At 39.1% G+C, this 16,380-nt stretch overlaps 1 protein-coding gene across 3 annotated transcripts in view; it reads left to right on the forward strand.

The window, feature by feature from the left end:
- Window positions 1–3,591: 3,591 nt before the first annotated feature.
- FOLH1 (folate hydrolase 1) overlaps window positions 3,592–16,380 on the forward strand; it is a 73,736-nt gene continuing 60,947 nt past the window's right edge. For all 3 annotated transcript variants that reach the window (XM_056114601.1, XM_056114602.1, XM_056114603.1), the window contains exons 1-4: window positions 3,592–3,688; window positions 7,254–7,362; window positions 8,567–8,753; window positions 9,745–9,846. In XM_056114601.1, the coding sequence (XP_055970576.1) occupies window positions 3,592–3,688; window positions 7,254–7,362; window positions 8,567–8,753; window positions 9,745–9,846 (495 nt within the window). The remainder of the gene's footprint in view (window positions 3,689–7,253; window positions 7,363–8,566; window positions 8,754–9,744; window positions 9,847–16,380) is intronic.

Below are 16,380 nucleotides of genomic sequence, written 5' to 3' on the forward strand. Positions count from 1 at the left end.
AAAGAAAATGAATAAAGGAATAGAAAGGAAAATTAAAAAAGAAGAAAGAAAGAAAGAAAGAAAGAAAGAAAGAAAGAAAGAAGAGAAGGTGAGCAGGAGGGAGGGAGGAAGGAAGGATGGAGAAAGAGGGAGTGAGGGAAGGGGATGGAAGGAAGGAGGGAATAAAGAACAAGAAAGAGAAAGGGAGAAAGGGAAAGAAAGAAGGAAGGAAATTAAGTGAGAGAGAATTTAAAGCAGAAAGGAAAGAAAAGAAAGAGAAAGAAAGAAAGAGAAAGATGGAAGAAAGGAAGGAAATAGAAGGAGGGAGAAAGGAGGGAAGAGGAAAAGAGAAAGGGGATGAAAGGGAGGAAGGAAATAGAACAGTCTCTACCATGTAGGACCTACTCATAATGTTAATTAGGTTTTAATTACCTTAAAGTTTATGTCTTCCTTAATTGTTGCTTCTGTAGCCTTCGCCAATGACATCACATCATTAAAGACATCTTTGAGAATAAACAAATGGGTCTTCATTAAATTAAAGTTTCTGCATGGTAAAAGAAAAGAGGGCTAAACCTGAGAGATAACTGAATGGGGTAAAATATTTGCATTCAACACATCAGGTAAAGGGATAAAGTATTGATATCCGGAATACATAAAGTGCCCACAAAGATCAAGAAAAACAATCCAGAAATTCCGTCAAAAGATTGAGAAAGAAAATGCTCAGGGAATTCACTGAGGAAGACCAAGTAAAGAGCAAAAGGCACATAAAAAAATGCTCATCATAACTTATTAGAGAATTCCAAATCAAGACAACAATGAGATAGCATCTTATACCAGTGAGAATGGCACATATCTAAAATCACTATCACTATTACTATCATCCTGTTGTTCATCGATTTGTTCAAGTGGGTGCCAGTAACATCTCCATTCGTTCCTGGCACGTGCCAGTGTAGCCCGATGGCATATTGGGGGCTCTTTCAGGGTCAGGGGAATGAGGACTTATTATTACTTTTTTTGGCATACTAGTACTCCACGGGTAGATTGCTAGGCTCTGTCGTGCACGCAGGAATATCTAAGATACTGAGAGCAAATTGTGTTGACAGGGATATGGTGAAAAAGGAACTCTTATCCACTGCTGTTAGAAATATTGCCTGGTTCCACCCCCATGTAAAATAATATATAGGGTTCTCAGTAAACTTAGAATTGAGCTGCTATATGACCCAACAATTCTTCTTTGTGTTATCTACCCTTTCAACAGAATAAACATTTCTTCAAAAGGACATATGTACACCATTATTCATAGCAGCACTCAATACAAATAACTAAGATATGGAATTAACCTAGATGTCCAACAATAGATAAGTGAGTTATAAAAATGTGGCATATATGCACAGTGGAATACTGCTCACCTATAAAGAACAATGAAATTGTGCAAATCACATCAACATGGATAGTTGAAGATGGAAGATGTCTTGTTCCCTGAAGTAAGCCAGAAGAATACAGACAAATACAGGATGATCTCATTTGTATGTGGTATTTAGAATAACTGGATGATGGAATGCATTGTTTTAAAGGGGAAATATTTACATCACTCTTGACCACAGAATATATAGAGAGGAGTACAGAGAAGGAAAGAATTCCAGAACCAAGGGGAAGAGACCACAATGGGACCAGGGTAGGGAGCTGGAGTTCATGTGTATCAGTGATGTAAAGGAATGGTATAGGTAAGTACTCAAACCACAGAGTGAACAGTATTGAAACTATGAGACCCCAAACTGTAACAACCACTCTTACAAAGGTACCTGTCAAAAATCAGGCTGGGGGGGGAGTAGGGGAGGGACCCTGGGACCCTGATGGAGGAAAGGTGACACTTGGTGAGAACACTGCATATCTACAGCCAGCTATGAATCACTTCATAAATTATGGGGCTTTAATATTTTTTAAGTATGTCTTCTTTTTAAAGTGTAAGCTTCATGTGTGCAGGAGACATCCTTTTATTAAGATCTGAGAGTCACTCTTTCACTCTCTAATTTTTAAAAATTTATTCCAACTTGCTGTATAGGACATGAATTAATTTGTTATAAAGTTCTACTATTTTCAAAAAAATAAAAACCTATTCTCACGTTGAACAAAGTGTGACTGCTTCATTTATGGTCACATCTGAAATTCCAAACACTTTCATTTTATATCAACTCTTCCTCCATAAAAATAAAATCTTCATTATGTTATTGGATGATCACACATTTCACAAGTAAAGCATGTATTCAAGTAAGCCAATTGCTGAAGTTTAGTTCTTGTATTCTGCTCTGAGAACAGTATTCCTTTGCAAAACTCTTGGCAAGTGTACTTTTTCTAAATCAAAAAGTGGAGACTTTTTTTTTTGCTGTTTTTCTTTATGCTTTTTGAGCAACATTGGACAGTACTCAGGGATTATGCCTGGCTTTGAGCTCAAGCAGTGCTCAGGGGACCATAGGGATGCCAGGGATCCAATTTGGGTCAACCAGTGCACTGTGAGTGCCGGACCGTCTGTCTGTACTATCTCTCTGGTCTCAGGAACTGGAGTGTTTTAGAGAAGGGCAGACATTGAATTACTTTTTGGTTTTGTGTCTGGGTGATTTTCTTCATCTAATTAAATTATGATTTTTATATGTGCTAAATAAAAGGGCAATGGTACCAAGCTTTAAGAGTTGTAATGATAACTATGAGTTAATTTATAAAAGAGAGATTTTTCTTGTTTGTTTATATCACATGCTCATCAAATAACCTTCTGCAAGAGTCTGGAGAGAGAGCGCAGCAGGGAAGGTGTTGTCTTTCACAAGTGACTCGGGTGTGATTCCCAGCATCTCGAATGTTGGAACATTGTATGCATGAAAATACATCATTAACATTAATATAAATCACAGGGTCTTAAAGTTTTTTTAAAGAAACTTAAAATTTATAACAGTGATAGAAGTATGTGCAATCGCCTTTTAGGTTAATTCAAACAAAAACTTATTTTATAGCTATTTATAAAACAGCAACAAGTGCCGCTGGATTATGAAAGCGGCATTTCTCTGACTTCAGAAAATTTCAATATTATTTCTTTTAAATGGCGTTGTTCTGTAAATTAATGAATAACTTCCCCAGAAGCTTGTTAATATCAGCGCCTTTCACCAGAAGCAGCACCGCGGGAGCTCACACTGGCACCAGGGCACCCTTGACGCCCCCCACCACTGCCAGACCCAACCGGCTTGTCCTGCTTGCTCCTTAGCGTGTCTCCACAGGACCTCTGCGCCGGCAAAAGGTCTTGCGAGATCTTCTGACAGTCCGGCCTGACAGCCCACCTGGACCCGGGAGATGCCCAGTACCGCCAGCCCACCTGGACCCGGGGGATCCCCGTCCCGGGCCCAGCTCCCTCCCTTCCCTCTGCACAGTGAAGCAAGGACAGCTGGACAGCTGCAGGATAGACCCGGCTGTGGTCAGTCTGGACCTTCCCGCAGGACCGCCCCGAGTCCGCCTCCGTGCCGGGATTGGCCGGGCGGGCTGCGGCAGGCGGCGGCGCGGGCAGCGCGGGCAGCGGCGGGCAGCGGCGGGCAGCGGAGCAGCGGGACAGTACCCAGCGGCCGCGGCTCCATGTGGACCCTCCGGAGCGCGGGCCGGTGTCCCCGCGGGCCGTGTGCATCTGCCCTGGGGCTGGCCTCTGGGCTGCTGGGCCTGGGCTTCCTGCTTGGTAGGTGGACCGCGGGGCGGGCAGGCTAGCGGGGGTCCCAGGGTCCGCCTTCGCGGGGACCCCTGAGCCCTGCTGGGGGACTGGCAGCCCCTCCAGGGCCATGCGTTTCCGTTTGCACTGCTCAGAACTTTTTTAGTTTGAGGTGGACCCGTTTCTTTATCTTATCTATATTTTTCTTGATGTTGACAAGAATAATAACGAACTATGAAGAGAAAAATAAAGAAAATAATGACTGGGGTAGAGGCTAAGGACCTAACTACGTTTCCAAAACGTTTTGTATTTAGATCTGCTAAGTCCTATTCACAGATTCTGTTCGAGTCATTATGCATTTTGAATGAATTTTCCACGTATGCTCTGTTTCCTTTACTAGCATACTGCCCAGCAACCCTGACCCCTTTCACCCCATTCCTTTCATCTTCCCTTGCTTGTCCTTTATTTTTGGTTTGGGGGTCACCCAGCACGCTGCTGGGGATGCCAGGCCTGTGCTAGGTCACTGAGACTCCTGCCTGCGGACTTCCCTCTGGCCCCTCATCTGAGTTTTGTGAATTGATCTCCGTATCTGTTAGTGTTCAAATACCACATGTTTTGAGTACTATGGATTTGTAAAATAGTTTACAGTGAGACAACACTCACTGTTGTTGTTCTACATCTTGATCTTGGACTTTTCAAGGTCTATTTTGGTCCCATGAGATTTTAGGATTTTTGAATTCTATTTCTGTGGAGAATGTCATTCGGATTTTAATAAGGTTTTAATGAATCTGTAAATATTACTATAGGTTAAATGGCTATTTTAGCGGTTTCTTCTTTAGACACATAAAGCATGGAACACCTCATTTTAACTTTTTTTTTTTAATGCATATAGTAGCGTAGCGGATTTTTCAAGTGGATGGAGGCCTCCCAAACAGTGCCTGGAAGGTTCGAGGGGTCACTGCAGACAGTATTCACCCAATCAAGATGCAGCCTTGGGCCCCATGGCGCCAGGGGCCATCATTGCCAAAATGGCCACACTCAGGGACTTCCAGGGCTATACCCAGTGGTGCTGAGGGTGGTGTGAAGGACATGGAGTTTCAAAGTCAGATCCCCCTCTGTAAAACAGTGCCTGTGCCCACTGAGCTCTTCTTAGGCCCAGTTTTTTTTGTCTTTTTGTTCTTTTCCTGCCGCTAATGTCCCCAGTTTACCTCCTACATTAGTCCAGCCTGCTTCTATGACAGACCTCTCTCTCTCTCTCTCTCTCTCTCTCTCTCTCTCTCTAGCACTGTGCTTTGCAATACTGTTATTGAAAGATTATCACATATATCAATTTACTTCCTCAGTTCTTGTCCAGAGTGACCATTTCCAATCATCATTGTCACACCCTTCTCTATCCTAACTGTACTCCCCCACACATTGGGGCAAGCTTCCGCTTCCTACCATGGACTGGTCTTCTGGCCTCGTTTCTATAGGCTTTGGGTATTATTCTCATGTTATGCTTTCATATATAGTGTTTGAAGAAGGCTTCAGAAAGCTACAGTGAAACTATAATTCACCCAACATCTCTGTGACTATCCAGTGCCCGCAGGGGATCATGTTCAACCAGATTATATTATCACCTTTAACACTGGGAAGTTGGCTCTAAATGGACATCATACCCCACAAATGAGTGTGATCAATCTATATCCCACACCTTCTGACTCATTTGACTCAGTTTATGACTCTCCATGTCCATCCAAGTATAAGCAAATTTTGTGACTTCATTTTCCCTAACAGCTGCATATTCCATTGTTTAGGTATACCATAGTTTCTTTGTCCACTTATCTGTTCTGGGCATTCAGGTTCTTTCCATATTCTGGCAATTGTGAATAGTGCCACAATGAACAAAGACATGCAGATGGTTTTTCGGTATTGTATTTTTGGGCTTCTAGGGTATATTCCTAGGTTCGGTATTGCTGGGTCTTACAGAAGCTCAGTTTCTTATTCTTTGAGGAATATCCATAGTGTTTTCCAAACCAAGCTGGGCAAGGCTGACATTTCCAGCAACATTGAGTGTCCTTTCTCTGGGCATATGTGCCAGCACTGGTTGTTCTTGTTTTTCTTGATGTGTGTCAGGTCCAGATTTTTATATATTGATTTTATACATTTTTTGTTTTTGCTTTTCCCTTCTCCTCCCTCCCTTCCCCTGCTCTTGTGCTCTGCCACTGGGCTGCATCTCTAGCTGTATATTCTGGTTTTGTTATTATTTCTAATAGCTTTTTCCCCTTTTTAGTGGAGTACCAGAAGAGGTTCCCTATTATTAGATGCTTCTTTTCCCCCAAGGATTCATTGTTCTCCCTTACCCCAAAGGCTCCCTCTTCTTCATTCTGCTTATTTTTAGATCACAATTGAAATATTTAAGCCTCGATGTTTTTGGAAACCTCCAGAAAAGCTAGCTGAGTGATTTGGGAAACCATTTTATGTTCAGATTAAGTAGTTTTTTTCTAAATAAATCTTTTCAGATGTCCATTTCCCTCAGATTTAGAGCCAACTTCCCAGTATTAACAGTGATTTTGCTGGACACGATCACCCTGCACACTGAAGTCACAGAGATATTGGGTGAAGAGTCACAGAGATATTGGGTGAATTGTTTCACTGTAGTTTTCTGAGGCCTTCTTCAACCAGAAACACAAAACCTTAAGAGTATTTTGTTGTAGCTTTAGAAACAGGAAAAGTCCGAGTTTTTACTGGTTCAATGGTTTAGGGTAAAATATGTATTAGGAATACTATAATCAATGCATTAAAACATTATAATGTTTATTCTGTCAGCAGGACAAATACTGAGTATGAAACTTGAAAGAACAAGCACACTTCCTTTGCCTTCATACTCAGGACATCCTGTTGACCCCCATTAAAACATTTTGGTGCTGATTTTTTCCATAAACCATATCTTAGGATAGTAAAAATATTATTGAAATTTGATCTTTTAAATATGTTAAGATTGATTTGAATTTAAAAATCTACTTGAACCCCCCCCCCAGTGGAATTAGAATGAAATGTCAGAAAATCTGTTAAATGTCAGACCATGATAATTTATGTTTTACATATGATCGCTGAATCACTGTATTGTTGTCATCCCATTGATCTTCGATTTACTTGAGTGGGTGCCAGTAACATCTCTATTCCTCCCAGCCCTGAGATTTTAGCAGCCTCTTCCTACTCATCTTTTCCCAATGATTGGAGGCTCTTTCAGGGTCAGGAAAATGAGACCTATTGTCGTTACTTAATTTGGCATATCAAATATGCCATGGAGGGCTTGCCGGGCTCTGCCCGTGTGGGTGGGATACTCTCGGTAGCTTGCTGGGCTCTGTGAGAGGCATCAATGGGTAGGAAGTGTCTTATAATGTGTCATGCAGCTGCAATGTGGCTGCGTGGTCCAGAAAGCATCCTGGAGTGTGGTGGTGGTTGGGCAGAGGCGGTCAGCTGCTGGGGCTGGATCCCTTGGAGTGGGGAGGGCTCTCACCTGCCTCACAGCCTGGCACGGATGATGCAGTAGTAAAAGTATATCTTGTCTATTAGTGCATATCTCATTATAATATTCATATATATTTTATAGGATGGTTTATGAAGTCATCCCATGAAGCTACTAAAACTGATTTACAACATAATATGAAGATGGCCTTTTTTGAAGAATTGAATGCTGAGAATATCAAGAAATTCTTATAGTAAGCATTTACCAGAAATTTATTGTTGGAAAATTTTGTTATTCTATTTTGAAATGTTGATGCAATATGAAGTTTTGATGCAATATTTAGTAACTAGATTTTCTTTAAGTTTTTAATCTCCTGAGCACTGCTAGGAGTGATTCCTGAGTGCAGAGACAAGAGTAGTAACCCCTGAGTATCAGTAGGTGTGTTCCCAAAATAAAAACAAAGTTACCTAAAAGGACAGGAGTGTGTTGATTTTAGAAAAACCTATTTATTTTGAATTAAGAACTCATGCAGTTCATGGAGTCTGTGACTTTGAAATAGATGTGTTTCTATTACACATGATGATTTGTTGGATGTTTTTCCATATAGAAATTAAAAAGATAATAAAATAACAATGAGCTAGTATTCATGAAGTTTAAAATTTGTTTCTATGAAATAGGAGAAATTTATTGTATTTATTTTCTAGTTGTTTATTAACTAAGATAACATTTTAGTTTATTTAATTGTATATGTTTTAGGGGTAAAAATAAATGCACTGATATCTAAGTACATTAATTAAGAAATTAGTCTACCCATGAAAATATTTCTGCTAGACAAAATTTTGGTCACATGATTTATTTGTTAAAGTCATTTCTGGTATTACTAGTTTTTATCATGTATTTTCAGTATATTACATTGCACGATTGATGGAGTACAAGACATTTATTCTACTCATGTTGAGAAATTTCTCAACGAAGATACTTTATAAATGGTTACAAACAGAAAGGTTTCTTACTTGATTTTTGTTTTCAGTATTTAAAAATAAATACTGGGTTGGAAAGATAGTACAGGCCGTAAGGTGATTACAACTGACCTGGGTTCAATCTCAGGCATCCCCTATGGTCTCCAGAGCGTTGCCAGGAGTAATTCCTGAGTGCACAGCATGAGTACCTCCTGAGCATCACTGGATGTGACCCAAAAACTTAAAAAAAATTCAAAATACTTCAAAAATACTATTTGGGATCATGAGCTGAGCTTGGGTAGAGCACTTGCCTTGAATGTACAAAGTCCTAGACTTGAGCCCCACCATACAAATAAAATCTATTTGATGCATTAATAATATTATTTTGTTTTTTAATGTATTACATTTCAATGAATTTTTATGTAAATCTATCTTATCTGGCAACTGATTTTGGATAAACTGACTAAATATTTCTAATTACTTTCAATTTTTTAACAGTAATTTTACAAGAATACCACATTTAGCAGGAACAAAACAAAACTTTCATCTTGCAAAGCAAATTCAATCCCAGTGGAAAGAATTTGGCCTGGATTCTGTTGAGTTGGTCCATTATGACGTCCTGTTATCTTATCCAAATAAAACTCATCCCAACTACATCTCAATAATAGATGGAAATGGAAATGAGGTAAGGAAAGGAAAGAGGAAAGGGCATCAGACAAAGAAAAGAAAGGAAAGGAAAGGTGAGAAAGAAAAGAAAAACTTTCCCACTGGTTATGCTCCTTTCCAGTTGCTAACCTTATGGAAGAATGCTATACAATTTCCAGATAATGTTATGAATTGACATAATTGAAACTTGTGAATGATGCCTTTTCCTATCTCCTTACTACTGTGAACTACTTTCTTATGAATTGTGAATGTAATATATGTTTTGAAAAACCGTGAAAACTAATGCATGGTGTTGTTGCTATCTTTATTTTTAATATTTACATTTTAGTGGTCATGGCAGAGCCTGGCAAGCTCCCCGTGGTGTATTTGATATGCTAAAAACAGTAACAACAAGTCTCACAATAAGGATGTTACTGGTACCTGCTCAAGCAAATCGATGAACAATGGGAGGACAGTGCTACGGTTCTACATTTTAGTTGTGCTATTATTTTGTTAATACTTAACATATTGGCAAACTTCTAAGCAACCGAGTTAAATGCATTTTTGTAGGTTCACGCTATAAAAAATACTGCACAAGTCGTTAAGAAACCTAGAGACTCAGGTGCAAGATTGCTAAACAGTGTTGTTCTATTAGGCTTTTAAACTATTATTATCAAATCATAAATTGGTGCTTAGGGATTCAGCAGGATTTGTAAGTTCATTTGCCTAAAAAATCTTCACCTTTTCCAGCAAAGTATTGAGTATTTGATATGTATTTTCCAAATACTGAAAGGGACCAGAGATATAGTACAGGGCTTAAGGCACTTGTTTCGAAGGCAACCAACCCTCTTTGAGCTGTTAGCAGCACCAGCAACAGCAGGAATGAGCCCTGAACACAGAGACAGGGATAGCCCTTGAGCATCTTCATGTGGTCCAAACCCCTCTCCTTCTAAAGACTGAGTGATGAACTATCTGCTGATGTGAAATCATGCATATTTTCCCATTTACTTATTATTATTGTATTCCTTTAGATTTTCAACACATCCTTATATGAACCACCTTGTCCAGGATATGAAAATGTTTCAGATGTTGTTCCACCGTTTAGTGCTTTCTCTCCAAAAGGAACACCTCAGGTAACCACACAACACACATAGGTGGGACGTCGCTGAGGGGGTAATGTATGCCTTGCATGGATTAAGCCCTGGTGTTAGAAATCCCTCACAGGCAAGAATTAAACAGAAAATTTGATATAATTATGTATTTACTGCTTTTCCACAATTAAGATACTAGAATGTCTCAATAAAAAAGGAATATTTATTATTTCTTGTTCATAATGTTTAGCGTGATGTGTTGCACAAATTCAGAATGTACATGTGTTTGAGAAATAATAAGAGCCTTAAGGTAAACTTGAGACAATAGAGACATTACTAGTGCCCACTTGAGCAAATGATGAACAACGGGAGTACAGTGCTACTTTTGATTGGGGTACCATGACAAAAGAACCTTTAATTATTTGGTAAAGCATCTTTTACAGACAAACTCTGAGATTCACAAGTGTTAGAATTTAGAAAATATTTATTCTTTTTATTGTCAGATGGGGCTGGAGTGATAGTACAGCAGGTAGGGCATTTGCCTTGCATGTGGCCGACCTGGCCGACCCAGGTTCGATTCATTTGCCCCTCTCTGAGAGCCAGCCCTGCAAGCTACTGAGAGTATCTCGCCCTCATGGAAAAGCCTGCCAAGCTCCTGTGGTGTATTTGATATGCTAAACACAGTAACAATAAGTCTCTCAATGGAGATATTACTGGGCCCACTCTAACAAATCATGAACAACAACGGGAGGACAGTGCAGTGCAAGGCTATTGTCAAATAATTTATATGTAAGAAAATGCTGTATAGTTTACTACTGTTTAATTTTTAAATAATTTGGTGGTCCTGTCATATCCTCCCGTTGTTCATCGATTTGCTCGAGCAGGCCCAGTAATGTCTCCATTGGAGACTTTGTTGTTACTGTGTTTTGTCATTTTCAAATATATGAAAACAGTTTATATATTTTCTATTCAGAGTATTAGTATGATTTATTAAGCTAAAATACTATAATATGAAATTATACAATCATCTTTATAGTCCTAAAGGAATAAATTCCTGATATTTCTGCATAGTAATTTGTATTTTTGTAAGATGGTTAAACTTTAGAATTCAATTAACTTATAAAAATCTATCATCACTAATCAATTAGGATTTGTTACACAAACTAGAAATTGGTTATTATTAGGCATTGCTGTATGTTTGATACAGCATTCTGTGAGATAACCCATTTCTATGAGAGAAATCATGCACCAATATATTTTATAGATTAACTTATTTATAATTTCAAAACTCTCCCTAATTCAGAATAGAATACTTTTTTATTGTATGAAATATATTTTAACTAAGTAGTTAACTTTGTATTTAATGATATAAAAAAGTTCTTCCTTAAAAACTAACATGTTAAAAGAATACTTATAATAATAAATAAATAATAAAATTAAGTAAAAATTAGGGATATAAGAAATGGAAATGATGGATGTGTAATATTGGGTCACTGGTAATCTAACCAAAAAAGAATTTTTTTCTTTTTTATTTGTGTAAGTTTTTATGTGAACTTAACAAAGTCTGTGAGGCTACAGCTGATTACTCTGAAATGTGAAATATTGGGTTCTTCCTAGAACTTTGAATTTACAAGTTTGATGGTATGCTCTAAAATAGTCTCATCAGACGTTTCTTAAACTTCAACAATTATCACAATCATCCAGGAGGGGTTATAAATCCCCACTAAATTTCAGTAAACCGTAGATAAGGTTTGAAAATTTGTGTTTCTAAAAAGGTTCTAAGATGATGGTGGTTATAATGGTTGAAGAACTGTGCCTTGGGGAGTGGAACTGTAAATGGCTAAGACCCATGCTTTGCGTGCTGCCGACTCAGATGCAGTTTCGGGCACCACATGTGCCCCTGAGCTGTCCTGGAGTGGCACCACAGGGCCTGAGCGCTTATGTATCTTGAAGCTGTTGCTTTATACTGCACGCCCAATAGGCTGAGCATCACTGAGAATCACCCAAGGCTGCCCTCTAAGTCTGTTTCTTTTAACAGAAGCAGGAAGATGAAAGCTGGAGGAAAGTAATCCTAGCCTAACAATACCAATCTGTGCTTATTCCAACCCATATAACAATGGCACAGTATAAGTTTTACAGAGCTCATTGTATGGAAGCAAAGCTCTTTTGTTTTTAAGCTGACAATGACAATTCACATTTGAGAAGTACTAGGAGGCACCTTACCGAATTTGTTTTTATTTTAAAGTCTGCTTTCACTTTAAAAACTAATGTCTCCAAGCCATGGAGCAAAATTCCTCGTACTAATCTCGGCCATTCTTGGGTGTTAGTCTCCTATTTTGTTACTTTATATTCCCCAGATGAATGCAATCTTTCTATGTCTCTCCCTCTCTTTCTGACTCATTTCGCTTAACATGATACTTTCCATGTAGCACCACTTGTATGTAAAATTCATGACTTCATCTTTTCTAACCACTACATAGTGGGAGAAGCATGCTGAAAGTAGACTATAGACCAAACATGATTGCCACTCAATGTCTCTTTTGCAAACCACAACACCCAAAAGGAGAGAGATAACAAAGGGGAATGCCCTACCACAGAGGCAGGGTGGGACGGGGGAGATGGGGGGTGGGAGGAATACTGAGATCCGTGGTGGTGGGAAATGGGCACTGGTGGAGGGATGGGTATTTGATCAATGTGTAATTGAAACCCAAGCACAAAATTTGTGAGTCTACAACTGTACCTCATGGTGTCTCACTAATAAAAATTAAAAAAATAAAAATAAAAACTAATGTCTTCACTAATCTTTTCTCCATCATTATTTTGTGAGGAGTGCTGTTTCATTGAAAGGTAAGCACATCTGCAGACATTTTAAGCACTGTTTTCAAAATTGGTGATATTAAATAGAGATAGATTTCAAGTAAAGCATTATATAAAAAACAAATATTCACTGAAATATAGATTCATAAGGTGAATGAATAGTGTGTTATTAGTGCATGCTTTTAAGAAGAAATGTAAGCAGGAATTTTAGTGGGAATCCTTTCACTGAAGCAAAGATTCCATTACTACCTCAATAAGCATATCTGTTTTTAATTAAGATGGCATATACTTTAGTACTAGTTCAGTTTGTCTACTCTGCTTAAACATTTGCAAAATTTCTTTAGTACTTTTCACCTTTTTTGATTTGTTTTTTTGGCCATATTCGATGGTATTGAGGACTTACTCCTGACTGTGCTCAGAGATCACTCCTGGAAGTGCTCAGAGGACCGTATGAGGTACAGAGGATTAAAACTAGGACAGTTGTGTGTAAGGCCAATGCCCTGGCCACTCTATTTCTCTGGCTTCAAGTACTTGGTCACCTTTTAATATACTATATAATTTGTTTAGTTATTAATTTTACTATATATCATATTACATTATCTCTATATGCTCCACATAATTATAAGTTCCTTTGAGAATATAAAACAATATTCAGTAACAATATTGCAAACCACAGTGTCTAAAAGGAAGAGAGAGACAGAAGAGAATTGTCTGCCATAGAGGTAGGCTCTGGGAGCAGAGCAGGGGGTATGGGCAGGAGGGAAACGAGAGACATTGGTGGCTTGAAATGTATGTGGGATGTGATGGGTGATGGAATATTGTAGGACTGAAACTCAATCATGAATGACTTTGAAACTTGTATCTCATGGTGATTCGATTAAAAATATATTTAAAATAAAATTGGAAATACTTCTAATAGAGAGACAATTATATTCATATTCATCTACACATTATATTCAGCACAAAGGTAGTGAAAGGTTGTGATGATTTGGCTAGTCAAAAGATTGTGATGGTTTTGCTATACTGAGGCAAAAGTTTTGCTAAATCAACCATATTGAGTTTCCAGCCAATATCATTATATTTTATTTGGATAAATCAGTCAGTGTATATTTTTGGGGATATTAATGGAATTTAAATAGTTTAATGATAATTCCATTACAAAACTCCTTTCATTTCCATTTTTGATATTTCTCAAAAGATGTACAATATAAGAAATATGAATGTAGGGACTGGAAAGATAGTACAGCAAATAGTGTGCTTGCTTTGCATGTGGTCACCCCAGGCTTGATTCCAGTGCTCACAGGGTCTCTAAGCCCCACCAGGAGTGATTCTGGATGAGAGCAGGAGTAAATTCTGAGAACTGATGGGTGTGGCCCAAGAACAACAGCAAAAACAAAATAAACAAAAAAATAAATATGAAGTTTAGTCTTATCATCTCAGCAATAACTTATTTAGTCCCTAATGTAACTAATAGTCCATTTATAACATGACTGCATATATAACATTAGTGCATGCAAGATATATTTCAACTTAAATTTTATGCTTAGATATTTATTACTCATTAAAGTGTAATGATTTGCTCGAGCGGGCCCAGTAACGTCTCCATTGGAGACTTTGTTGTTACTGTGTCTGGCATATTGAATACTCTCGGTAGCTTGCCGGGCTCTCCGAGAGGGGCAGAGGAATCGAACTCGGGTCGGCCATGTTGGCCGCGTGTAAGGCGAACGCCCTACCCACTGTGCTATCGCTCGATAGCACAGCGGGTAGGGCGTTTGCCTTGCATGCAGCCAACATGGCCGACCCGAGTTCAATTCCTCCGTCCCTCTCGGAGAGCCCGGCAAGCTACCGAGAGTATCTCGCCTGCACAGCTGAGCCTGGCAAGCTCCCCATGACGTATCCGATATGCCAAACACAGTAACAACACAGTCTCCAATGGAGACGTTACTGGGCCCGCTCGAGCAAATCGATGAACAATGGGAGGACAGTGTCCTCCTCCAGTAAAGGGTTGGAGAGATAGCACAGCGGGTAGGGCGTCTGCCTTGCATGCGGCCAACATGGCCGACCCGAGTTCGATTCCTCCGCCCCTCTCGGAGAGCCCGGCAAGCTACCGAGAGTATTGGATATGCCAGACACAGTAACAACAAAGTCTCCAATGGAGACGTTACTGGGCCCGCTAGAGCAAATCGATGATCAATGGGAGGGCCTTTACTTTACTTTACTAAAGTGTAATGATATACTCTATTATACCAATAATAATTTTGATAATATACACATGGTGATTTTTTAATGTAGGAGTACTGCTATTTATTCAGCCACTGATTAGCTGATTGAATTGGGCATGAACTCCACCTTATTTTTGTTTTTTTCATGATTTTATTTATTTATATATATTTTTTTCTACTTATATTTATTTATTGAATCACTGTGGAAAAAGTTTCAAAGCTTTCGGGTTTAAGTCTCGGTCATACAATGATCAAACACCTATCACTTCACCAGTACTCATTTTTCACCACCAAGAACCCCAATATATCCCCCCCAAACCCTCCCAATACCTGTGAGGAAGATGATTTCTACTTAACTCTTCTCTACATTGATTACATTCATTATTTCAACAAAAGATGCACCATTATTGTTTAGAATTTCTACCCCAACAATCAGAATTGCTGAAAAGGCATTGTGAAATATTTTGTTTTCTATAGCGGTTATGAGAATCATGTAATGTCATGCAGCCGAGATAGCGGCCTCACGATTTTGGATTTCTGCAGAGAGCCAGATAATTACGAGATTGGTTTCTGTGCATCTGGTGTTATGGCCGTGCCAGAGAGTTGCTAGTGGGGGGCAGCTTGTGACGTCGGGAGGGCGTGAAGGACGAGCCTGTACTGCCCCTTTTCCCTGAGACTGCAGTTGCCCCGTCACTGCCGGCTCATACCTGAACTTTCTATAAGCTCTGAGGCTGCGGCCACCTTAAGCATGGCGATTTTTAAGAACAAAATTAATTTTCAAAAATACTAATATTATAGGTAAGAGAAACTGAAATAGTCTTTAACATGCTAGATGTCATTTGGAAATTTATAGGCTCAGAGAAATGGCGCTGCAGAACCTGGTGGGGTCAGCCTCCATTGATAGCTCGGCAGTCAGAGCCCTTCCGTGTTGTTCTCTACTGAATCCAGATGTCCAAGTCTGTATTCTCCCACGCAGCTCAGAATGGATGGCACCCAGTAAGGGGTGTGATGTGATCGGACGCTGTCGAACACTGACAGCTGAGAGCTGCCGACTGGCCAGAGAGAATCCTTGCAGTCAAGGAGGTCTGGGTAGCACATCCCGTGTACCAATCAAGTATGTTTTACTGTAAAGTGCTATTGAAGGAGGAGTGAAATACAGACACAAGAAAGGAATGATGGATTCTAAATGAGGAATGAATGATCTCTTCTGAAAAATAGTGTTATTTTTCAAATAATGTTCAAGAGTAAGGCATGTATCTCTAAAACTCTTGTAAGACATATATAGTTGTCAAAATTGCTTATACAATTAAAATATGTATAACATGCTATAAACTGCACTCTGTGTAACTTAAAATCTGATAAACAATTTTCAGTGCCAATATAAAAATGAAGGTATGTATTTGTTTTAAAAATTAATTTAGAGGGCTAGAGCAATAGTACAGGAGGTAGGACATTTGCCTTGCATGTGGCTGACCTGGGTTCGGTCCTCAGCATCCCATATGGTGCCCCATGCACCTCTAAGAGTAATTCCTAAGGG

This window comes from Sorex fumeus, unplaced genomic scaffold, assembly GCF_029834395.1.
Source record: "Sorex fumeus unplaced genomic scaffold, SorFum_2.1 ptg000026l, whole genome shotgun sequence".
NCBI classification, from domain to species: domain Eukaryota; kingdom Metazoa; phylum Chordata; class Mammalia; order Eulipotyphla; family Soricidae; genus Sorex; species Sorex fumeus.